At 42.2% G+C, this 25902-nt stretch overlaps 2 protein-coding genes across 3 annotated transcripts; both read right to left on the reverse strand.

Annotated features, from left to right (window-relative positions):
- Positions 1-9043: 9043 nt before the first annotated feature.
- On the reverse strand, positions 9044-14527 carry LOC311497194 (polyadenylate-binding protein 1A-like). Of its 2 annotated transcripts, none has more exons than XM_084557385.1 (15): positions 13680-14527; positions 13279-13472; positions 12987-13102; positions 12463-12593; positions 12261-12355; positions 12005-12142; positions 11723-11818; positions 11357-11629; positions 11077-11167; positions 10820-10942; positions 10545-10687; positions 10021-10105; positions 9766-9896; positions 9520-9610; positions 9044-9406 (listed from the first exon to the last, which is right to left on the reverse strand). In XM_084557385.1, exons 1-14 carry the CDS (start codon positions 13870-13872, stop codon positions 9521-9523), a joined length of 1899 nt encoding a protein of 632 aa, XP_084413511.1. In that variant the 5' UTR covers positions 13873-14527; the 3' UTR covers positions 9044-9406; position 9520. The 2 variants fall into 2 exon arrangements, with proteins under 2 accessions (XP_084413511.1, XP_084413510.1); XM_084557384.1 differs by having other exon boundaries at positions 12454-12593.
- Positions 14528-16820: 2293 nt separating this feature from the next.
- On the reverse strand, positions 16821-25420 carry LOC311497195 (14-3-3 protein zeta/delta-like). Its single transcript, XM_084557386.1, has 6 exons — positions 25330-25420; positions 22724-23032; positions 19390-19513; positions 17529-17692; positions 17215-17310; positions 16821-17018 (listed from the first exon to the last, which is right to left on the reverse strand). The coding sequence occupies exons 2-6, from the start codon at positions 23021-23023 to the stop codon at positions 16962-16964; spliced, it is 741 nt and encodes a 246-aa protein (XP_084413512.1). The 5' UTR covers positions 23024-23032; positions 25330-25420; the 3' UTR covers positions 16821-16961.
- Between the last annotated feature and the right edge of the window lie 482 nt (positions 25421-25902).

Genomic DNA, 25902 nt, shown 5'->3' on the forward strand with positions numbered 1-25902 from the left:
TTTGTAATCGAGTTAATCGAGTAACTCGACGAATCGTTTCAGCCCTAGAATCGATAGCTGCAGCCCTATTTTGAAACATGGCGGAGGCGGAGAAATCAGTACAACCTAAGTCATCCAAGGTGCAGTACGCCGAAATTAAACTACAAATGAGACCTGGAAGTGGAATCCAGTGTTCAGCCTGGTTTGTAATGTGTTGCTGCACCGGGTATGGTACGGTCGTACGGCGCAGGCGCAGCGGGGAGATTTTTTTCGTCACGTAGCGTTTGTTAGCGATATGTATTTATGCCTTTTGGATTCGAGACTTCTTCTGTCACATGAACCTCGTTGTCAACTTGGGAAATGGGCAAGATGTAAGTTTAATGATTGCTGGCTTTGTAACGTGAAGTTGGAGAGAAGCTTAGCCACGTTTACTAGTAGTATGCTTCAACATGAAGTAGCAAGGCGTCTCACGGCATATTGCAAAATATAATAACAGATAATAAAACGTTCGTGGCTTGTAGCCTTCACCAGCGTCCACATTACGGAGATGGAGGAAGTCAAAAAAAAGAGACGGATGCAACAAGAGTGACACCTGCTGAACTAAGCGATGAAAACAAAGGAGGCGCCGCCGTGTGGCGTAAACTGGTACTGCTCCATGTAAAACACTGGCTGTTACAGCTTGAACGAAGGGATTTCGTTGATTAGCTGAAACATGCTGAACAGTCCTTATGAGGCGAACTGCAGACTCTACCGATTTTTTTAAAATGATTGAATGAATAATTTTTTAAATGATTACTTTAACAGCTCAGAGATGTTCAAGGAGCAACCTGTTTATGCACTTTCTGCTCTGTCAGCTCTGTTTTTGAATAAAGGGTTGGAAATTAATGCTTTTTTTTGTCCGATTCATCGATTAATCGAAAAAATAATCGACAGATTAATCGATTATTAAAATAATCGTTAGTTGCAGCCCTAGTTTCAACTACTCAGTTTCTGTAATTAAATTAAGCTAATATAGGTATAACTTATTTATGAGTTTTTCTATGCGTATATGTGGGCACACAGGCGAGCCATACCACTTGACACAGAGTTAGGTCACGGCAATGGCTGTTTGGGTTAATTAGAAGTTTAACTTAAACAGCTTTGAACACTGATGCCAATAACATGACACAACGCAACAATGCAGAACGATGAACGTGACTATGCAGTGCACAATTTCTGGGAGCACGATTGTATACGAGCACAGGCACAACAAACTGTGAACGCAGATTGAAAGATGAGAGCTGGAAGACGTGCCAGAGATTTCCTTCGGGACGAGGTTCATTAGACATTCCAGAGAGAGAGAGAGAACAGATCCAGCGCTGACCTCAGCTGACCCGCCGCAGCCTGGGAAGAGTACAAGCTCTTTACTAAACACACGCTGAGAACCACGGCGCACTCAACTTTTAAACTCAACACAGATTTCCTGGAGCTGTGATTCACATTTTCCCATATGACGATTGCCGCTCTGAACTAAAATGTGGAAAAATATCTAGATGTGGTCAATTAATCATTATGAAGAAATAATTATCATTGTCACTTTCCAGCGGTTGATTTGTACGTCCCAGACCAACTTGATGAAGAACTTGCTCCCACCTCCTTCTCTTTGCTAACGGCGAATTCTTCAAAATAAATAAATAAAAACATAAAATAAACAAAAAATCAAAAAGAAATACATGTTTCTTATCAGGACAGAACAAATACTACACACAAATGCAATCACTGTTATTTCTATGACAGCTTCTGCACTGACCACAGGAGACCACAGTGCAAACAAAAAAGCAAATCCAACCAAATTCAAACATACTCTATGTCTGTCGCAAAAGAATTAAGTGGTCCTCACAACATGAAACAAACAGAGAAACAAACATCAGCTAGAGAACCTTTTAAATTTCCTACTGAGTTATTTCCCTGTCATGTCGACATGGCGGGTCAAATATAAGCCTGGAACGAACCCTAAACTAAAAGAAAATTACAAAGGGCAACCCTCTCCATGTCCGAGGCCTCTTCTGAGCGTGGAAGGTAAACCAGCACCTTTATTTAATGTAACAGAAAGGAGAGGACCACCCTGGGTGACTCAGCAGGGCGGGAGGATGCCTGTCATTCCACTCAGCTGATAATTACACCTGGGACTCTACTAGGTCTAAACTTAGCCAGAAGAGACTTAACTAGTGCGCCGTGCTTCTATATGCGGTGAGAAGGGGTGTGTGGGGCCACTTAAGAGTGAGGCAAGGGAAACCACCAACAAAGAAGACTGCAGCTTTTCTGCAAGCCTCCGCTTGGCACGCAGTGGTACGTTGTGCAATTAGGGCAAGCAAAGGCAGATTGATAGATGGACAAATTTACAGACAGAAAGAGACGGGAAAGACATCGGTGATGACAGGCTGGGAACGAGACAGACACCAAGACAAATGTGAAACACGCAACAGCTTAGCCAGTGTAGCCAGCCAGTCAGTATTACTGTAGCTGCATTCCTGGCCTGCCCCGTCTCCTGTGTAATGCTGCCTCTGTGCACATTCCTGGGCTTCTATGGGGCTGGGGACGGTCAATGCCTGAACGAGGCTCCCACTGCATCACGGACAGACACAGAGAGAGCAAACCTCCTGGCAGGCAAGATGAGCCACTATTGACTGATGGGGGATGAAAGTCAAACAGTGTCCCTCCCTTTTTGCCACAGCGTTGGAGCGAGCTTAGACCTGGGGATGTGGTCAGTGGCTGTATTTAAACAACTGTATTCAACCTAATGTGTCCAGAGAAGACATTCAAAACTTATCAGTATAATTGACTACCTTTTTCTGATGCAGGGCAAAACATCAAATTAAAAATTGGTGCAAATAATATCATCAACAGCAGCATGAACAGGGAGGGCATTGTTGAATATACAAAGAGAAAGGCAAGGCAGGCAGCTGGAGAGAAGAAAAGGAAAAGTTTCCAACCCCAACAAAGCCAGTACAGTCTCTAGTTGTCCCCCCCCCCCCCCCCCCCGCCCTCCTCCTCTCAGACTTCCACTCTTTCCTCCCTCACTTCACTCAAGAGGGGTGGGGGGGGGGAAATGAGGTAAGAATCCTGGCATTTCTGCTCAGCTGAAAGAGCTAAGAGCTCAGGAAGAGGGTGTGAAATAGAACAGAGCTGACTGGTAAACTGCAAGTATGTGATATTTATCCCCCTGGTAGCAACCAACACAAAAATATACAGCTGTAGGATAGGCGGCATTCAAACAGCTACCATAAACTGAGAGAGATCTAACAAGAAAAAAAACTGTCCGACCCTGTGAGACATCTACAGCATGTAGTTACGTGTTTTCCAGCAGGCTAAATGCCTTCCCACTTAGTCCTTCTCTCCGTATTACCATTTCCTCAACTGTTTCTCTGAACAGCAATAATCAAACCGCAGCTTAGCAAGTAAAAATCGCCACAGCAAAGTCTGTCAAGCTACACATTTGTCCATATCCTAAGCGGTGTAGTCCTCCTTCCCAGCACCAAACAACATTTAGAAGGCCTAGCTGCCTTGCTGACTAGATTACTACTTACAATTTTACCAATATTAACCGTGCACACATTAATCAATTCATTTCATTCCATACTTATCTAGTAAGTATACATTTTGAGGAGCAGGAGTCTCGCAGAAACACACTGCACCAATTCCACTACATACTTACACACGCGGGTTTGTCTTGCTGCTACTTTTAGTTTTAATAAACTAAACCGAGTGGTCTGTTCCATGTCAGACAAAAATCGAAACCGTTTCCATGTGCCTGAAGTGACGTGACTTTCATTTAGTGTTATTTTTTTTTGTTGTCTTCAGCAGCTGCGACTGCTACCATGAAAGGACGCTGCGGATTCAGAACTTCCTAAAACTCAGACACGGCTGTCAGTAAGATAAGATAAGGCTTTATTGACGCCCAAGGGATTTGTTTTTTTTTTTTTTTTTGTTTGTGTGAACTTAAAAATAATGTCGACTGGTGTCAATGCACTGAGCCAGCGAGTAACTTCTGCATTTTAGCTGGAAATAGCCGAGAGGTGACTGTTTGTGGCCTGACAAGATCTCGAAATTTACACAACAAACAAACGCCAGCCACTTCAGGAGCCGCTTCGTATATACTGCTTTTACGCATTCCCAAAATTTATATGCAGCATAAGACAGACACTCGACTGCTCAACTCTGCAGATGCCAGTCATAATCAATGACAGTAATCTGATGTGTTGGCCCAGGCCGCAGCCACCTTGCCTTGCCTTGCCTGGCAGCTGTGTTTGCCATAGAGCAAAAGAGGGAGGTCACACACACACACACACACGTCCTGACAAAACACACAAGAGAACACAGGCCAGGTGACCATGCACGGCTAATGACCTTTTCTTTGGAAGAACACAGGTCTAGACAACACGCTGACATGACCCTAGAGGGTTGTCACTGGCACTCAATTAATGTAGCTGTGTGAGAATTATTTCATGAGATATAAAGCAAAGGTTTTAATTTCTAGAGCCTGGTCGGCACCTTCGTCGGATCACGGCTAATTCAGAGATTGTGAGTAAAGTGCGTCAAAACAACACTAACTTGACACGGTGACATTTCTGATAAGCAAGCAAACACGCCGTACATCAGCAGTGTGATGGAAACGCATACTTCTATACAAAAGAAGTCGTAGGTGAGACGTTAAAACCCCACTTATAGGTCAAAACCACAAGATCAACTGTCCTGGAGTAGTTTCAAAATAATTAAAAGACAAGAAATGCTGAGATAGATTCACAACTGAAAGATGCAGTAATGGGAAATAAAGACATATCTGTTGGTAGTAAATATTTTGATGTAATATTATCTTCTCTGGCCATTTTTTTTGTCAGAGATACAGAAATTAAGCTGCTAAATTCATGCAGCATTTGATAGTCAAACTGTCTGTTTATGTCTTACAATGAACAATATGCAGTATATTTCAAGAACTTTATGGAAATATTATCATCCAACAATTCAATTGAAGCCAAAATGACAATGAGAGAAATGTAGTACAGGCTCTTTGAAAGTTATTCAAGCTCATCTCTCTCAACACTCAACTGTATTTGCACTGAAAACCCCACAATACAAAAGAACCCAGAGTGTGGCAGCTTGTGGCTGCATAATCTCCCCTAATTTCTGATTTAATGCGTCGCTGTCACCACCACCACCTCAGGCAATGACTGAGCAGCTACAGTGTTCAGTTTCCTTCAGCAGAGCAGAAGTACTAAACAGGAGGATGACTTTACTGCAATAGCACAGCTAAAAAAAAGGGTTCAATAAACTCCTGGCACTGCCAATTAAGGCAAAAACAGAAACTCTTGTCGTCTCTGTAGAAAATCAAAAACTAGAGGTGTCACACAGACAGACACGATGTCGGACGTGTGAACAAACGTATTCGCCACTCTCTAAAGGTAAGTGAGCCGGTCTGTTTGGAAGTGTTCACCTGCAGATCGACTCAGTGGCGCTACAGTGTCTATTCCAGGCACAGGTCATGGCACGAGAACTGCAGTTACATATAGGTATAGGTAAGTCCCTAACATATAAATATCCTAGTCCTGTTAATTATGTTTATGCTGACGCTGAGCCGGTTTACCCAAGGACAACGGTGTTTCTTCTCCTATTGCTAAACATCCAGTCTTTCATCTAAAGGCTTACGTCTAATCATCAGTAACTTAAAGCTGCAAATGTTTGTGTGCACTATTTCTGAAGTGGCAGGTGGTCTGCAACTAGTAGTAGGAGGATATTAAAAAAAAATATCATCAGCTGTTGTGAGAAAGTTTTTCTGTATTTCCCCTGACACACCACAACAAAATATGATCTTTCTTAATATAAACCACTGGGGAATTTAACTAACAAAGCTGACACATTTCTCAATTCTAGCTCTGACACAGATATCTGGTTTACGGTAAGTGTGACTGACATCATGATAAAAACCCAAACTTTTTTCTTTTTTTAACTTGGTGTTAGCAGTTTTTTTTTTCTTGAATCAAGAGCACACTGCTGCATTACTTGAGGTCGGGTAAAGACATCTCAACGTCTTTCACTGGCTGAAGACAAGCAGTGTGATTTTTTTTTTAAAAGTAATAACGTCCCGTGCTGCTCATTGCCGTAAACTTCTTAACAGCGTTGGGCTGATAGCTTGGCTAGCAAAATAGCTCACTGTGTGTCTCAGTTTGTGTTACCTAGCAGGTTATCGCTATGTATATATCTGTGTACAGAAAGAGTACAGAGAGGGGGGGGGGACGTGATGTTATCAAAATGCGGCTTCTCCCAAAAGGCCACACTTACTGACGGTCACAAGAATACCAGCCAGCTAACTAAAACTACCAAACACAGCGACCGCTAGCAACTGGGCTAGCAAGGTTAGCAAGAAACGATGAGAACGTACCGTCTGTTGCTAGTGACACTTGTTCCGGAGGCAATGACAGAAAAAGGAACGTTCTGCTTTTCAAAAAAATGTTCAAACTGATTGATCACTGGGTCTCGCTGCAGTGCCGTGAATTACTTCCTCGCTGATACTGGCACTTCTTTATCCTCAGCCTTCGGGTCCACCTATCCGTTACGTTTCGAACGACAACAGCTCCTACAGTGCTCGCTCTGTTGTTCGCTGATCTCGTTCTCGCTCGGAAATTGAAATTGTATCGCGAGATTTTCACCACAGGGCGAACTGGTCCCTCACAAGGTCCTCAACTGAAATAATAATAATAATAATAATAATAATAATAATAATAATGTGTGTGTTGTAACAGCACATAGAAGGGAATTTAACAAGTCCTTCACAATATTACCTGTATGTTAATTATTTATTATTTATTATTGGGTGTAGAGTACATTTCATGATAACTATCTATGAAAACAAAATCTGTAGTTCAGCTCAAGGGCATGTAAGGCCTGCTTGAGGCAGAGGGTTCAAACTGTGAAACTATCGCAAAACTTAGCGTCTGAAAATAAAATGCCATTAATATTTAATGTGTATTAAATTAACCTGAGTGATTAAACCAGGTGTAACTTTGAGAAATCAAACTAGTATCAACAGAAATAGTGTCGATTATAACTAACACTGTGTACTAGATTCAGTGAAATACAGTATCATAGTTGGGTTCATGATTTTATTATTATATATTTTTGTTATTTTGGTTGGAGCCCATGTGGACAGATATTCATATAGTATGAAAGATTTCGCTGATGAACTGGTAGACAGGACAGCTCCAGACAGACGAACCTAATCCAAGCTAGAGAGGATTACAGCATAGCTCTCAGTGTGTTTATCATTATTCAAAGAGACACAAGAGGAAGTGACGACTGAGCTGCTGGAATTTTACAGCGCTGATTATTGCCACTACTCACATCCTCACTGACGTCTTTGAGACACCGTTTATCTGAAGCAAGGATTCCTTTCACCAGAGCTTAATGAGGCAGGAGCACAAAACCAAAACAAGTAACAGTCTGAACCAGACTGTGGAAATCATGTGATAGCAGGAATCTAGGGTAAGCTGAAGGTTTTTTCACCAAAAAGGTGTAGGTCAGAGTGTGTGCAAAAACCTTGTACACATTCTTGTAGTGTTTATGTACACAACAGCAATCTGACAACACAACAGCTCCGTCCACATACCTGAAATGAAAAGCATACGAAAGAATGCCCTGTGAGAACAGAAGCATTCTGTACTGATGGTGTTTTACGTGTGTATCAGAAAAGATGAATATTCCCTCTGCGGAATCACAAACAGACATGGACAAACATCATAAAGGTCAAAGCTTGATAATCCTATGAAATCCCCGTGGAAAGTTGTTTTGGGCTCAGCCATGAACTACATCAGGTTCTGAGGTATGTTCACAGTCTGGTTGATGTTGGGTCAGAGACAGAGCGGCAGTGATAATATTTAACAGGCCCAAAAAATACAATGAGGTCAGTAACATAAGCCATGGTGTCATGATTAAAGCAGACGTCCCTGCTAAAAGGAATCAAAAGCTCGGTTGAAGACTGATTTCAGCCACACCCTTCTCGCCTGTCTATACATCCTGTTGTCAAAAAGCTGAAGGTCCCGTTTGTAAATGATAAGAGCAGAATTCCCCTTTCTCTATTATTCTTTGATTACAGGAGAGTATAATGCTGAGTGTTCTGTGTTCAAGTGTTTTTTTCAAGATTACAGGAAAAAGAGTTAGTTTCATCTAAAGGGGTAGGGCTAGTGCTAGATTGCATTATCATTATCTTGCATTTGCCACAAACATAAGAAAAAGACAGCAGTGTTCCTTCAAGGTCTGCTGCATTATCCTCCTGACATGTTTCTGCCGTATTGGTTTCAAGACACCTCCCATGCTCTTGTTCGATGGGTAACCTCTCGGGTAGGGAAGATGGGATGAAATGGTATTTTTTACTGCCATTAATATTTATAACCACACACAGCGTAGGTGAGGAAAGAAAAACCGTAGAAGCGATGAGACAGACACAACAAAGAGAAAGAACACTCAACAGCAGCTCAGAGACACAGTGCCCTTCAATGAGGCTTCTACAGAGCAATAAACACGCGCAAAATTCTATTTACTTTTAACATAAAAAGTCCGTTGTCCAAATTCTTTGGTCTAAATATCCATCCTCAAGTTCTGTTTCACTTCCTGTGGGCACCCTGTTAAAGCTCTGGTTTTTCAAAGTACACTCAGCCCACTTTCTAAACCTGAAGTGTCACAAAATTATTTATCACTGTTAAATTAATGCAGACTCACTAAAAAAAAAAAACTAATTAGTGGACAGTAATTCTCCATAGTGCTCAGCAAGATCATGTCTATTCCCAAAAAAAAAACTATTCTGTGAAGGACATGTAAAGGCTCCTAATCTGGGCAAACCTGACACCTGGTGGCAGAAACCAGTATTGCACCATGCTTTAAGATGGCAAAACAATAACTTTTAATATGGGAATATTTGTGCCCTTACATCACTTGTTAAAAAAATAACCTGAAACACTATTCTGTATACGGTAATCAAACTGGTATTTTACAATTACGGCAGACGATAAACGTGAGTCATTAAACAGAGGCAAAATTTTTGAATGACGATTTATTACAGCCACATTATCCAAACCACCTTTCAATGTGCTCAGTTACCACCTTCATCAACACGGCTGATATACTGAGCACCAAACACAGTAAAATGACATAAAACAGAGGAATGCATTCAAATGTATAATCTCAATTTTTATCTATTTTGCTATTTTTTTTCAACAAATTTTTGTTTATGATCAAGGTCTAAGTCAAACCATCCCTAGACCTGGCAGAGTCAATCGTGTGTTTTTTTTTTTTTAAGAAATAATTTATCATTTTGCGATGTTTTCAGAGTTTTAGGTTTTTCAATGTTTAAGTTTTTTTTCTCTTTTTCATCGGTGAAGCAGGTTTCAAAATGCTCAATCTGGAAGACAGAAAAAGAACACCAATGCTTGTTATTACATCTATATAATTTAACTTTATTTGCGTTATCCATAACCTTTATTTAAAAATATCGAAAAAATTCTACACACACACCTTAGACGCTGGGAACACCAGCGGGGGTAGTAGACTTCTGAGCAGCCTCCTTGGCCTGGTGGGCCTGAAGCACAGCAACAGCCTCATCCACCTACAACAAAGTATTTAATGAACCACTGCATATGGAGCTTTTTCCATTAAATCCTTTATGATGAGGTTAACAGGGAATACTGTGCCATACAGTTTACTCATGCCACGTAGCAACCAAATTAACGCAGAAGAACAAAGATAGGCAGATGAACCGACCTTTGAGCGGAGCGACTCAGGTGACTCAAGCATGTGCAGCAGCTCAGAGTTGTCAATCTCCAGAAGCATACCAGTGATCTTGCCCGCCAGGCTGGGATGCATGTTCTGGATCAGGGGGAACAGACGCTCACCTGAAGGCGGAAGAAAAGCCACGTTAAAAACATAATGAAACAGGATAAATACGTTCATATAAACTAAAAATGCATCCGACTTAAGGAAATGACTTGTTGCTTGTAAATGAGTAGATTTACTAACCCAGCATCTGCTTCTGTTCCTGAGGAGGAGCAGCAGCCAGCATGGAGGCAGTCAGAGGTTCCTGTCCTTGGACATGGACTGCCGGCTGAGGAAAGAAAAAAAAATTCATTTAGTCCAGGGACAAACTCCAGCTAGCTATAAAGGTTACTGACTGCACAACCACAACTGCTGAGTAACCAACACAATCTCCTTCCAACCAAAAGCAAAAGATTACAGACTAGTTTCGACACTGAAAAGTTTGTTTCAAATACTATCTTCATTTTCTGCCACTCTAGGGGCACTAGTTATTTTAAAGATGATTAAAGATTATCCAAAAAATAAATAGCCTAAATATATCTGCTATATCTTGCCAACATTTTGACACATCTCAATCCAACTGAGCAGTTTAGCGGCAAGTTTTACAACCTGTGACATAAAAGAACGGCATTCCTTTACACGTCGCATGTTGAACCTTGAGTAGTTTTTAAAAATGTTTTAAAAAGAAGCGAAAAACATATTCATGAATGCCAGTATGGTATTCTTACTTGCTGCATGGGGACCTGTGGCTGGGAGGCCATGTGCTGCTGAGGATTGCGTACACCGGCAGCGTACTTGTACTGGGGCATGGCACGCACTGGGGCGGCAGTGGCCGAAGCTCCGGCAGGGCGTTGGCTGAGGGCCTGTGTGGCTGAGGTGAGAACAGCGAAAGGGGCACTTGATCAAAATGGGTTCAATTTATCAACAGGCAGCGCTCAAAGAATTAGAATATAACAGATTCTTGTGATCTGAAAGAAGAAGAAGAAAAAAAAAAACTACTCACGCATACGCTGTGAAGCCATCATGCGTGGGACCTGGGTGTTGGCGGTAGTGGCAGCGCGGATGGTGTTGAAGGACTGGGGCCTTGGTGCTGATGGACGCATGGCATTGGGCATGTTCTGGAAGTCTGAAAGAAGACAAGGTACGTTACAAAATTACTACTTCTGATGTTCAAAGAGGGAGGTTATGAAGACATAGAGTACAAATTACCAAATGTTGCACAGAAAGAAAAAGAAAATTTTGATATTTGGGTTGACTTACGCTGAGGACGCACTCCTTGAGTGGCCCAACGGGGTCCAGGGCGAAGCTGGGCCAGCTGGTTAGCCGAGTAGTACGCAGCACGGTTCTGGGCCTGAGAAGGAAGAGACAAGATTTATCATTCCATGCCAGGAAATCAAAACTTTATTCTCTATTACCCTAGATTGAAAAGACATGACTTCCTCTAAAGCAGCACAATATATCACAGCAAAGGAAGCAGCGTTACAGTAAAACTGTAGTTTTATGACGTGTAAACGGAACAAACTGACCCGAGCAGACTCACCTGTGGTATAGCCGCCATGAAGTACCCTGAGGGAGGAGCGGGCTGATATGGGTTGAGGACAGGGTTGGGGACAGCACGGACAGTGGCCATCCTCTGCATGTACTGGTTGGTTAGATGGGCCTGACGCTCCTCCTTCCGCTGGGCCAGGGCCACATACAGTGGCTTAGTTGCCACAATACGTCCATTCATCTCTGTTACAGCTTTAGTGGCCTCCTCTGGGGAAGAGAAGCACACAAAGCCAAAGCCTTTGCTGCGACCACCCTCCATCATCACCTACAGGACAAGAAATAAGATTAGTATAATATAATATATTAGACATATAAATCAATTTGTTGTTTCACCTCGACAAAGTATTTAAGCCTTTACCTTCGCACTTGTTATGGTTCCAAAGGGAGAGAATTCTTTACGCAGACGCTCGTCGTCGAGGCCATCATCCAGGTTCTTCACATACAGATTTACACCCTGGTGTAAACCACAATGAAACATCCCATCAAGATCGAGTCAACCGTTAATTTTGAATGTCTGCACAATGTTCCCTGTCATTTCTATTCCCCAATTTGACTATAGTAGACATAAGAAACCTCCTTAAACCTCTTTCTCATGATATGATCAGGTGAAACTGTTTGAACAAAGTAGCAACCAACAAACCTGATATCTGGTCATGCGATCTTGTTTCATCTGCTCGAACTTGCGCTTCAGCTCGTTCTGTCGCTCGCCCTTCTTCTGTGCACGGCCCACATAAACCTGCCTGCCATTCAGTTCTTTACCATTCATGTCATCCACGGCCTACATTGAAAAGGGCAGAAGACTACTGAAACAAGCTGACCGTGTTTATACGCACACAAAGCAATCGGCACAATAAAGGACCGAAGAAAAAAAATATATACACTTCATCGACGCCAACCTTTTGTGCATCCTCGTGTCTTTCAAAGCTGACAAAGCCAAATCCCTTTGATTTCCCACTCTCGTCAGTCATAACACGGATACTGAGCGCAGGGCCTATAAAACACAACAGCTAATCAACACATTCAACTGAACAAGTCACACAGGTAGGGTTATTCAAGACACCTATTATGTCTCAAACATCAATTTCTTACCATATTTACCAAATAACTCCTTCAGCTTCTCGTCATCCATGTCCTCCCCGAAGTTCTTGATGTAAACGTTGGTAAACTCTCTGGCACGTGCTCCAAGTTCAGCCTCCCTCTCTTTGCGAGATTTAAAGCGTCCAACAAATCTGTCGTTAAATTACAGGAAAATACAATAAATAAAAATGTTCCGAGAAAAATCCTGTCCACAATTAGTTCTGTAACATTATGAGAATATTGTTTATTTTAATGAAATAATGAAGTTCGCTAGAGTATTGGTGCATTTTGGGACATCCTATAACTGAATTGAGGAACTGAGAGCAGACTGCATTAAGGATGTGATTGCAAACTATTTTGGCGTAAAGAGCTCATGTGACAAGTAAACTTCAAAAAAAGTGTAATCATAGCGACAAAAACACTGTACAGTGTTTTAAACCTTGGACGGTTAAAGGCATTTGAGTAAAAGATGCAGTTAAACAACACACACAAAACTTCGATTAGATGTAAAATTCACATGTTAAGCAGGTTCCCCCAAAACTTACACTTTTCTATCATTGAGCAGCATGCCGTTCATTTTCTCAATGGCGCGTTCAGCCGCCTCGTGGGTCTCAAAATGCACAAAGCCGTAACCCTTTGAGCCATTTTCATCACAAACCACCTTGAATAAATGGAGATTTTAGGATGTCAAAAAAAAACTTTACAACACCATGCATTCTAAACACATGACACTCAACTACAACTTGGTGCAAACTTTAGACATGCAAAGTAGTCTGTATGTAAATCGGTCAAACACAAAACGTAAGTCGAGGAGGAAAGAAGCGCTCATCAACCTACCTTGCAGGACAGGATGTTTCCAAAGGCGGAGAAGGTGTCGTAGAGGGCCTTGTTGTCAATGGACTTGTCCAGGTTCTTGATGAAGATGTTGCCGACTCCACTCTTCCTCAGCGAAGGGTCACGCTGAGACCACATTATGCGGAGAGGCCTGCCCTTGATCACATCGAAGTTCATGGTGTCCAAGGCTCGCTCAGCTGAAAACAGTCATACACACACAAGTTTGTATGTCTGGTTGTGTGATGGCATGTAAAATGTACGTCAGCAGCAACTATTCACTGGCCAATTTTAAACCATAAAAGTAGTTTACTAAAACATGCTATGGCTGAGGATGTATAGAACACGTTCAAAATGGAGTCAGCCACATCCTCCTTAACTTGGACTTTACAGAGAGGTAAACCTACCATCAGCAGGCTGCTGGAAGTTAACGTAGGCATAGCCAAGGGAGCGACGGGTGATCATGTCTCTGCAAACTCTGATGGAGAGGATGGGCCCAGCCGGGCTGAATTTCTCGTACAGCATGGCTTCAGTAACGTCCGGGTGCAGGTCTCCCACATAGAGGGAGGCCATAGGGTAGCTAGGCGCGCTGGGATTCATGTCAGGCGACGCGTGTTCTCAGGCAACGTGACAACTGTTGAGTTATCTTATCTCGAATTTTTTATTGACAGCCGTCAATATAAAACAATCTTCTACGCGGTCAGGTTCTGTTGCTAAGACTCCTGGATGGCTTCACAAGAGCGCAGACACGAGTGTACCTGAACAGCTAGCAACGTGGGCTAGTTAGCTTGATTAGCAAAATGTCGGCGCGTGGCCTAACCGATATGGCTCGCACACAATTTGGAATTTGGACTCTTATAGTCAATTAGAAAGTTAAACTACCCGTAGTACACGATACAAATATCCCAATTTACAATTCTATCCGAAATGACAAATCCCTTAAAAGGGGAAATAAGTGGTAAACAATATAACTGGCTAACGTTAATCTCCCACGCTTTCAACAATAACGCTAACAGCTTAGCTTGCTAACGTTCCTCTCGTTCCGTCTTTCGTTCTTTTTTTCGAAGGCAGCGTCTTCTTCGCGTTGCTTGGGTTGGCAAATCAAATCCTGCTTCACCGATTTTTTTTTTCTTATAAAAATATGTCTGCGTGTGCTCTCTAGCTTTTGGTTTGTTTCATAATAATAAAATGTGTGCCGAGACTAGCTCCTGAGCACACCCTACGCAGACAGATTACGGGAATGAAAGGAAGGTCGGCGGAGGTTGTTTCCCGATTCCAGTCGAAACCACGGCGCGTTCGCTACTAAGGTACACGTCACACATCTCGCGATATTTTATACATGATTTTCACCATTACTTATTTTCTCTGTATAAAAACATTTAAAGCAGTTTTGCGTATTGTAGGAAACTAAGAAAAACTACACTTTTTTTTTTTTTTTAAATAAATAGCGCATTCCTCTTCTGCTGCATCGGCTCTGCCAAATATCCTCCATTTAATTTTTAGCATTTAAGATTCCAGTTGTGTAGCAGGCAATCAAAATATATCATAATACGTGGGACACACCATAAAATTAACTCGTTGACAAAAAGTTATAATAAATAAAGCCATTAAATTTCACTAAAATATCCGATAGTTTACACTTCCGCTTTGCTCGCTCCCGTGAAGCTCGTGCACGTCTCGGCAGGTAGGCAATTTAACATAACACCAGCAGGGGGAAGCAAAGAGCAGGATTTAGTGGATTGCTTCTAACAGGCCACGTTATTTAATGGAAACATAACTTGGTCATTATTTATAACAACCTAAAACGCAAATACGCCAATTACATATAGATATAGTACGCATATAACGTTATGCATCACATATAGTTGAATATGTTACCTTGCTTACAGTGTAGTGCAGTTGAGGTGAAAAGGAATGTCTGCTGGAAAACTTCCTCGCCACTTGGTGTGCTTGCGTTCAACACTGGAGGGTTGGTTCATGGTCATCCCACTGTGGTAGCTGAGGACTCCTCTCAACAACTGTCAAGGGAGTGGGGCAGACACGCCCAAAGTTGAGGGTAGGAAAAGTTTCCACTTGTCTCAACCGTTTATTCAAGCCGTGGGCCGAGAAGCACTCTCAGTGCTTTCATGAGTTTAGAGCAAGGCACAAGGGTGTCTTTGCTAAATTTTAAGCATTTAAGTTTTGTGTCCAACAGCCCAGTATTTTCAAGAATCTTTATTCTTCCCTGGATATGAAGAAATTCAGCTATTCCACCGTGGATGAATCTGAAATCTGTGTTGCATAGTTTGAAGAGGAAGGCATAACAATAGAACGAGATGCATCACTGACTACAGTGCACCATGAAGGTACTTGCACAGGACATGTTGACTCAAACTAGTGGGTAATGGAGAAAGCTTTGTATGAGTCTCTTCGTCTGCTCCCAGCCTCCGCCTCGGTGTGACTCACTTGTTCTTGTGCAGTGATTCACAGAGAACTGGAGCAAGCACATACAGTAAAAACCCAGGTGTATGTCGTAACTCCAGAGAGTTTAAAGTTGTAAAGTGAATTATAGGCCGCTTCAGAAAACATGTTAGAAGACTCCAGGACTGTTCGAGCACCACACCAAATAAAATGGACAAATCGAACCGTTTAAATTATTTTATTCCACTTATTGAATTACAGATTTTCCCCCAAATAATAGGTATGCTTGGGTGTTTTGTATGAAAATTCCAAAGACAAACATAGCTACCCAGCCCGACAACAACCACCATCCTTACTTCTCCACAAACTACTTCTTAACAACATGCAGTTTAGGCAAATATTGGGGAAAAAAAGAGAGGAAAAAAGACAAAAATAAAAATATTACACTTGGAAAAAGCAGTAACTAGATAAGCATGTAGGACTTTTTGTTTGTTTGTTTTGTTTTTTTTACTGCTGTGGTCATACAAAAAAAAAAAAAAGCAACAATACAAGCTTGTGTGCTCTTTTGCTCTTGAGAGTTTTCTATACCTCGTAATTAATAGGTAGAAATACAAAAGCAGCACCCCCCTCCCAAAAAAAAACAAAACACAAAAGAGTAGAAAGTTGAGCAACGGACAGTAAATGGAATGTAACCTCTGTGTTCAATCAAATCTTGCCTTCCATCTCCAGCACTCCCCATTTCACCTCCGCTGTCTTTACCTTTTGCTGTCAATTGCTATGCTATGCTAAGTACAGACGCGACACCTGCCGTCTCCTCGCTTTTGAGAAGTCAGCTACCGTTCTTTGTCAAACTGCATGTGGCGCCGAAAAGATTGTTTCTCACAAAACGGGACCGTTAATATGAGCCGGATACACATGCAGCCTAACCGTTTTCTGACATTTCAAAAGGATTCAACCGGCTGCACGTTTCGTAAGTTGAGAACTTCTGTCATCCAGCACTTGAATAACAAACACTATTGCTCCTACACAGGAAAAATAAGTCAACAGCAAGGCATCCAACCCTGGACACACATTACCCTCCCTCCCCATCCCCTTTCCCCACAGTTACTACAAAAAAGGAATAGTAAACCGATAGGGTGAGATGAGTACTGAGAGGAGTAGATAGAAAAAAAAAAATGGAGAGAGTTGGATGACAATGATGATAATGAGGTGGTCTCAGTGTTGATGATCGTCGATGAAGATGAGCCGGGATGATGGCAGGCAGACAGGGATGACTATGGGGATCTGGCTCAATCTCTGGCCTCCTCCTGATCCTCTCCCTCAGCCTGGCTATCAGAGGTCCACAGCTGAGGAATGACAAGAGAGAAGCAGAGGGTCAAAACAGGGCAGGGGTAAAGAAAAGAGACGGCAACATGCAGTCATACCTTATCTTTTATTAGAACATAGAATTAAGAGTATAGCAAAACAGGAAAAATAGCAACAGCTGTCCAGTAACAATCTCAACTGTTTGTGTCTTTTCTGCTGGTACAACTTTGAACTTACTGTCAAGTTGTCTCTCAATAGCTGCATGATTAGTGTACTGTCTTTGTACGATTCTTCGCTCAGTGTGTCGAGCTCTGCGATGGCATCGTCGAAAGCCTGTAGGATTCAAAACATTTTTAACAAGTGTGGAAAAACAGTGGTCGTCTCTTGTGCGTCAGTAAGACAGTGTTAATGTTTCAGGTCATTTTGCGCGCACAGGTTTTATTTGCTGGCTTGTGGCCTGTATTAAACAACAGCTGCGCTCATTCATGTGAGGAGTTTAATTTAATTTAAAGTGTGAAAAGGACCAAGCTGTGTAAGTGCTTTGAACTCACCTGTTTGGCCAGCTGGCAGGCCTCCTCAGGTGAGTTGAGAATCTCATAGAAGAACACTGAGAAATTAAGAGCAAGACCAAGACGGATAGGGTGCGTGGGCTGCATTTCTTTTTTGCTGATATCAAAGGCATCTTGGTAGGCGCTCTGTGAATCTGTAATGATGGCTGAGGGGGGAAAGAAAAGGAGAGATGTAAAACAAACAACTGTAAATCATAGTGGTCTGAATTAGTTACCAACATTTTCACAGAGGTTTTAATTATTCTTTTGGGGTTTCTTTGTAAACCTTAGTTACCGTTAGATATCATTTAAACATATCCATACATTTCTGATATTGTCTACAGTTGTGAGGTAAAACAACGTTGAATAAAATGACCAACACACTACAGCAATACGGTAGCAAAAAAGGATGAATAATGCTAGACAGGCCACGCCTAGCTGTGGTATTAAGAAGGGCCTCTCTTTTTTTTTTCTAGTTCCTGTTGGGTGGAGGCCACAAGGGACGTGACTTTTAAGAAGACTAATCGCATGACTGTTTCAGAATCGGAACTTAAACAAACTTTCTCAGAGCACGGTCTTAAAGACGTCAAGTTTCCCATACTGCGTTACAGTGGGCATTCACGTTTACACGTAATATTTCCTGGTTTGTGCTGAACACACCTCTGTGAGATTAACCAAAAAATGTAGCAGACAATCAGGGAGGATTAACTCAGCAGTTGGTCTAAAATTTAATTACTATTTAAACTGGAAATACTGTTCTGTTAGAGCAACAATCGAGGATGGAAATTATGTAACAGAAAAAACAAAAAAAGATGAACAATGGCACATTTGTCTTGAATTCAGATCTAGACTTTGTCATTATTTTTGCTGATTCATGCCCACAGCAACTGTGAAGACACTCGAAGCTAAAGAGATCCAAATCAAAAGAAACAGTTCAGACTGTCTGAGCACCTGGCGTATGGTTAAACAAACACATGCAGAATAATACTGGCTACAAACTCTGCAAGTCGTTTAGGGAAATGGTGACCTATATTTAGAAAGGAGGTGTTAAAAAGTTTCAGTAATGTTCCTAAACTACAACTACAGCAAAACTCCCTGTAGTGTTAAATGGATAAATTAAAAGGCAAGCTCTGCAATTATACATACATGCTTGCACCAAGGTGCCGTGTGGTATTGTTTTGGGAGGTCTAGGTCTCAGATTGGGACCGTCTTGTAGCAAATAAGAGAAAATTAGGCTACAAAATTTAGTCACTTCATAGTGAAGAGTGGAGAACGGTAACGCTGCAGTCTACCATTTATAGGCACTAGCATGTCTCCAGAAGCATGCCACCAGGAGGCAAGTAGGTCAAAAGAATAAAAATTAAACTGAACAGAAAGAGACACTACATGAGAAGCTCTGGATCAAAAAAAATATGAGAGCACGGTTATCTAACAGAGCTAGTGCACTAGTCATTGCAGATCAGAGACAAAAATAAGACTGAGGCCATTAAAGTTTAAGAGAATTTTTAGAAGGAATTTTGCTTTTAAATTTAACTTTCTTGTGTAATGTGTTGCACCTACGCAGTCAACAATAATGACATTAAGTGTTATGATTCAAGCGCAATTATCCAATCTTTCTGACAGAGGAGGACACTGCAGCACTGTTCTACTTAGCATTAAGGAGTCCATCTCATAAACTTTAACAATATACTTCAGTGTACAATTATTAGGACTTTATTAAATACATCTTATCGGGTTAAACTTTGAGTTGTTGGCAGTTCCTACAATCAGACAAGCGAACAAAGAAAAATGAAATAAACTACCACCACCCACCCACACACACACACGCACAGAAGTCATGAAGGGGATTTAAAATAGAGCGTACCTTTCTTCTCATCATCTGAAGCCACCTCGGCCAAGTAGCGGAAGTAGTCTCCTTTCATTTTCAAATAAAAGACTTGGCTCTCCGCTTGAGAGGCGTTGGGAATGAGGCAAGTGTTCAAGAGATTCTGCGATACAAAAACAGACAGACATAGCAGACTTTAAGACAACAGCAGTCTCCAATATACTTCATATCTCAATATACACATTATATAAATACTGAAAGGGTTTGCGGTTCATTTGCCTCCTAACCACAGTAGTGACAAACAGCAGTGGTTGTTATTTCAACCCATTCAAATAAACAGCGCAGCCATTATTTTAAGGCATCATTTCTCATCAGATCTAAATAGGGATAGAGAGAGCTGGGGAAAAAACAGTAGCCCCTGGGCAGGAGCCTGAGACTTTGGCTGAGCTACATCACAGATGCTTCAGGGACCACTGAAGAGGAACGTATCTGTGTGGATGACATGAAAGCATTGGGGAGGAGAAACGGATGGGCTGAAGAGAGGAGTATAGACGGCTGAGAGGGGAAAAGGGTCGCGGAGGAAAGAGAGGGAGGATGGGAGTACAGACGAAAAGACGGTGGGGGTGGAGAAAGAAGAGAGCTAGGCTGCTGAACTCCTGATGAGCTTTTGCTGGGGAAGTAGGTCACCGAAAGAGTAGAGCAGGGCTCTCTGCAACACATGCATGTTCCACTTGATAGCCTGTTCTGTTGCTAACTTGAATGCTAGCCGGCAGGGAGCAGCGTACCGTTCTGTCGTAAGTGGTATGAGTGTACCTTAACACACAAACTGAAAAGCCGCCAATCTGCTATGGAACAAAGAGGATTAAATATGAATTAACACTTATATTTAAAGTGCAGATTTGATCTAATGGCTCAACTGTGGATTTTAACTTTTTTTTTTCTCTCTCGTATGCCAGGCCTGGGCAGAGCAGCAAAATTCTTCATGGTATTAATGATGATATCAAAGTTTTTTGATTTCTAAAGGTATGGTTTGACACCATAATTAGTAATAAAATGAACAGAGCTCAGGTCCAGTCGAAAAAATAAAAATAAAAAGCTATGTATGCTCATACCACGTAACTAAACCAGTTCAAATGCAGAGCGGTGGTGTTAAGAAACGAGAAATAAATAAGTTATGCAACGACTCCTTTCTGACACAACACATTTCTACATTTTCCCAAAGCATAATGCAATAAACAAGGCTAATAAGAGACTGCATTTGCCGAATGCTCTTAGACTGATGTGAGGGACTGGGATGTAGCCCTATGGGATCTGAATGTAGAACTGGGCCACTGGCAAGGGCACAGCAAAGATCAAACTACAACCATGGCAGGAATGGTCGGGGCAAATGAAACTCAACTTTTCAGTAATTGTCCACCTTTTAGATTCTATCTCACAGTCTTTTAGCTGTGAGGAACGAGAAAGATAGTCACGTCCCCAAGAGAAACGCACAACTCAGACCTGTGTGCAGATTTCGGCCTGCTTGAACAGAACTATTATCTGTTTCTGCAGGATTAGAGTGCACAGCAAGTTATTTTAGCAAACAAAGACTTATTAATTGATTCACACCGTCCAACCATTAGTAACACACCTTCAGGATTAGCTGGATGGAACCTTGCACAAACTTGTTCACACCAGTGTCTTCCTTAACCTGCCACTAAGTCTACCCATTTTACTTACATCCCTCTCTAATTCTGTCGCCATAAGACTGAAGTGGAGGTCAGTGAGCCACAATGTTGGTGGCTCAGCTTCTGTCATTATAGGATTAGGACCCATTGAGTCACCAAGCAGATAATGCACAGGCTGAGAACATTAGAGTTCCTACAGATGGATTTAGTACTAAATATACGTTAAAAAAAAAAGAGGAAAGCGTGAAAATGTTTAAGTTATGGTATTCTACGGTGAAGGCTAATGTGCACCTCCCAAGAAATGTATCTACACATCATGCTGACAGAGATTGCAACAGCTGCGATTGGTCCGAAGTGCATTTCCTCATCCATAAACACAGTAAATTCACCCTCCTCCTGCCTCCTACACGCCATCTACTCAGACATCTTCCCTCTTTTCTGCAATGCAGTAAAATGAACTGTAGTTCAACATTTATTAGCTCCAACTACACTCAGTTCAAGTAGCTATTGTTTAAAGCACATAGAAAAAGTCAACAGCCTACAAGCCGTCGCCTGTCATTGTAGCTGTGCGGTTACAAAGCAAGGGACACACCAGCACACAAATATAAAAGCTTGAAACAGCAAAGGCTACCCACACGAGTATTCAGAATATGGAGTGCCTTGAAATCATTTCCTGCTTCAACAGCCTTGTGAGCTTCACCTTTCTCAGAGGAGGCGGGTGCAAATGTGCAGGGATTACAGCAGACTCAACGTTGTCCATGGACTTTCTTAACTGGGTGACAAGCCTACTGTCACAGAAGTTTCTCTACCTCATCCCGTGAGGTAACCCAGGCGCTTACAAGGACACGGGCATGTAACACCACCTGCATACCAGGCTGGGAAAGCATTTGTATTGGTCTGTGGGGGGCATGCTTTAGGCTAGTCTCAAGGACAGCTTCTGTTCTTGAAGTTTCTGTGGGTCAGCTGTGCCTCAGGATCTCTAGTTCTTGTCCGCTGAAGTGAATGATGGCTGGCTGCTCTGGGTCCCAGAGGATTTTGTCCCTCATCATCACTGCACATGCTGCTCATCAGTGGGCCTAGCTTCTAGATAACACCAAAGACCTTGGAACATGGCCTCCTACACTCTCACAAAAGCTAGGTTCTCACCCTCAACACTCCCTGCAGGCTCCAGTGACTTGCTTGGGACGGCCAATTTCACATCCTGGTTTCGTCGTCGATGCAGATTGCGAACTGGTGCACATTTCAGTGAAGCATCTCAAGTTGGCTCACCTGGATTTGTAATTTTCCATGACCCTCATGCCCCGAGAAGGCCCCCAAGCCTCTGTCACCTTCTACCCAGGCCGACACCCGCTTAAACCCCCAACCCCACTGATGTTCAGCAGAGCTCTTGTGGCCAGGCCATCGATACCCCCTCTAGTGACCGTCTCTCCTATGTTGAATTCTGGTTTGTTTTATGTTTGAATAAATGCCAAAGTAAGATTTATGCACAGACTTTTACCAAAGAGAAATAAATCTGAAACACTTTTCTCATTACAGATCTGAACTGGATGCAATCAAATTACCTTGCAGTCTTCAGCAGTGGCAGGTTAAATGCACATAAAAAATATTTTACCTTTTTAAGAACACCAACATCAGACTTTGTATGTTATCTATAATAGTTTCATGTCTTAATACACCAGTAAATACATCAAATAAATCAATCTCACCAGCACATCGTTGCAGATGTCCTTCAGCTCTTTCTCAATTTTTTGCCGATACTCCTTGGCCATGGCCCGCTTCTTATCACCTTCAGCCTTCGACTCGATGCTGGACACCACGCGCCACGAGGAGCGTCGGGCACCCACCACATTCTTGTAGGCTACCGAGAGCAGGTTACGCTCCTCGATCGACAACTGGTTGTTGTCCTCCGTCACAGACTTCATAGCAGCAGCCATGTCATCGTAACGCTCAGCCTGCTCTGCGAGCTTGGCCTTCTGCACCAGTTCCTTCTGAGGTGCGTCGCTCATGACTGCTCACTGCGGGACGGCAAGTAAGGAAGAGAACAGCTGAAGGTTAGCAGAGTAAGTAAGCAGTAGTATTTACCAGAAGTAACAATTAATAAATCAGTAAAGTGAAACAAAAATTTAAAAATAGCATAAATTTTCATTTCAAGAGCAGTTAATGAGGCAGATTAAACTGCATCAGGAAAATAACTGATTAGTGTTGGTTCTAAACTGAATACATCTATAGAAGTGGGTTCAGAAGAAAGGTTGCTACAATACACAATTAAATTATGTCGTTTCTTAGAAGTATTTGTACGATAAACAACACACCATGGCAGCTAAAGGCTAGGGGAGCACAAGATAGCAATTAAACAGGCAAGTACAGCAAAGGCCACCAGCTAAATGATTATTAAATAGAAGAAAATCTATGTTACAGCAGATTTAAACTACAAAAAAAATGCTCTTTTGCATTTAAATGAGTCCTTGTTGCTTTAACAAGAAGGGACAGGAAGCAAAAATAACTATGTCTGCACACCCTGCATTAGCGCTTCACATTAGTGTCGAGTCCTATAGCGTTTGTCAAGAGCAGAAGCACCAGCTGCAGTTTACAGCGTGAAGGTAGTCTGTGTAGACTTCACACGTCGATAGCCTACATCCGTTTGACCCATCACAATTAGCCAGCGGGCTGCCACCCGATCAATCACCTTTTTTCCATTCCAGAGTACATGTAGTGTGACGTGTTAAAAATAAAAATCCATCCAGAGAAACAGAAAAAGAAAGCACAATTTCTTTTCAGCTCGCAAGCTCTACATAACCAATTAAAACTAAATATAACATTATAAAAAGGTGAGCCACAAAATAAAGCGAAACAAATAAATGCAAAAAGGCTGAAACTGTATCTGGAAGTCATATCTTCAAGACAACTACTCCTAACCATATTGCATTTGTACTTTTTTATTTTTTTTGTCAAAAACGAATGGGAGGACATAAGTTGAACTAAAATGCCGCAAGAAATGTGTATGACCCGGACAAGGGCACGATGAAGAGCCACGGGTATACCGGTATGTGCATATATTTTAATCGGTTAAACATTCGCGCAATTTATGTCACGTGTGAATGCAAGACGACTATTCACCAAAGGAATGCAGGCCGCAGTCAGGGCAGAGATACATGCAAGAACAACTTGAACCAGTACTGCTTGGCTTTCTTCCAGGGCAAACGCTGGTGTGTGTGTGTGTGTGCCCCCCTCCTCCTCCTCCTCCCCTCTTTCTCCGTGCGCGCACACCACACCCTTCTCTGTACCTGTGGCTGCCGGCCCGACAAGCGGAAATTAAAGTACGAAATGTACGGCGCGTTTGAACGTAGCACATTTGCAAACTAATGTCCGTATTTTTTTTTGACAGCCGGAGACTTAAAGGCGTTTTTGCTGTGAACTTACGCGCTCAGCTCTGGCGACAAACACAAATCGGTAATTGAAAAGGAACCATTACAGTGAGGCCCTCGTGACCCGATTCCAGCATGGCGCCGACTATTTCCTGAAACTTATAGGGACGGGCTCGAGTTATGCACATTTCCATGGCTACCGTCGCGCACTTAATTTGTAACTACACGGTTTGAGGCGTTTGCGTTTACCTTGAAATTAAAAATACGAGGCTGCTTCGTCGGTGGGGCGCCCACAAAAAAAAAAGAAAAAAAGGTGTGCATCTCAGTTTAACTGAGCTAGCAGCCCGCCTAGTGGCCGACGTGTTAAGACTGAACTTAACCCTAAATTGCTAGCTTTTCTTAGTACACTCGAAAACTACCTACTTAATTATAGCAAATAAAGCTAATATAACACAATAAGGATGCTACTGCACGTTGTTGGCACTTCCAGCCAATTTCCAATTTTGCCTACGAGATAAAAGATAATACCTGAAGATTAGACAATTATATGCGAAAGCTATGATCCCACCTTGTCAATACATTTCAATTTCCAAATCTACACACAATCGGCTTATACGGTTTAACGCATGTTACCAGTGGGGCAAAAAAAATATATATATATATATATATAAATCAGACCTTAAACATTTGAAACCGACACGCCTTCCCCGACTCGTGTTCGCTTTTGAAACCAGCCATTAGACATATCCCAAATTGTAACGTAAGCTAAGCTAGCCATTGTTCTTCACATTGATGAACGTCGCCGCGGCGCGCAGCCCTTACTTGTCCGCCGGAGACAACGGGCTTTTGTACAAACACGAAATCTGGTTACAAGTCAGAAGCTTTACAGGTAATAAATTGTGCTAACTCAGAAGTTCACTTTTGAAAGCCGTTAAGATATTTCATACCTGAGTACTGGCAGATGTCAGCGTACCGAACCACAGCTGATTCCCAGTCCGTCCGACTGAATGTAGTCCACGGGGTTTCCTTCCAATCACACCAGTCCAAGGCACTGAAGGAGGACTGACGTCAAACGTTACCGAGGCAACCAAACACTAGGCGACTGTGGGAGTTGTAGTTTACCACCGCTATTGCTTCACTGGTCTTTACGGGGCAAAATGTGGCCAACCTTTTGATAATGCTGTAGTAAAACACACCTATTTCCACTATGATCGTTTTAATGCACAACAGGCACTTCTAGTTAAGACCACCGTGTTGAATCTAGCAAACATGGAGGAAGTAAAGGTGACCGGCAGATTCGAACACTGTCCCTTGTATAACTGTGGATCATAATTTCCAGGCAGAACAGAGGCAGGGACACCACATACCACATAGTGACTAGCACTGAAAGGATTTTTCTTTCGCCTTGCATGGCATGATGCTTTGGAACAGATCATAGTTTATGAAACGAACCACGGTCCTCGGCTACCGGCGGGATAGTGCTCCCTAACTACGTTAAATATTGTTGTTTTCTATGGGAC

Source organism: Chelon labrosus (genome assembly GCF_963514085.1).
Source record: "Chelon labrosus genome assembly, chromosome: 12".
Lineage (NCBI taxonomy): Eukaryota > Metazoa > Chordata > Actinopteri > Mugiliformes > Mugilidae > Chelon > Chelon labrosus.

Coding starts and splice junctions, on each gene's coding strand:
- LOC311497194 (XM_084557384.1), bottom strand. CDS start 13,872: ATGAATCCCAGCGCGCCTAGCTACCCTATGGCCTCCCTCTATGTGGGA. Junction 13,103..13,278: donor GAAACATCCTGTCCTGCAAG/GTAGGTTGATGA, acceptor CATTTATTCAAG/GTGGTTTGTGATGAAAATGG. Junction 12,356..12,453: donor GGAGTTATTTGGTAAATATG/GTAAGAAATTGA, acceptor TGTGTTTTATAG/GCCCTGCGCTCAGTATCCGT.
- LOC311497195 (XM_084557386.1), bottom strand. CDS start 23,023: ATGAGCGACGCACCTCAGAAGGAACTGGTGCAGAAGGCCAAGCTCGCA. Junction 17,311..17,528: donor CCTGCCAGCTGGCCAAACAG/GTGAGTTCAAAG, acceptor TGAATCCTACAG/GCTTTCGACGATGCCATCGC. Junction 17,019..17,214: donor TATTGAGAGACAACTTGACA/GTAAGTTCAAAG, acceptor GTCATTCCTCAG/CTGTGGACCTCTGATAGCCA.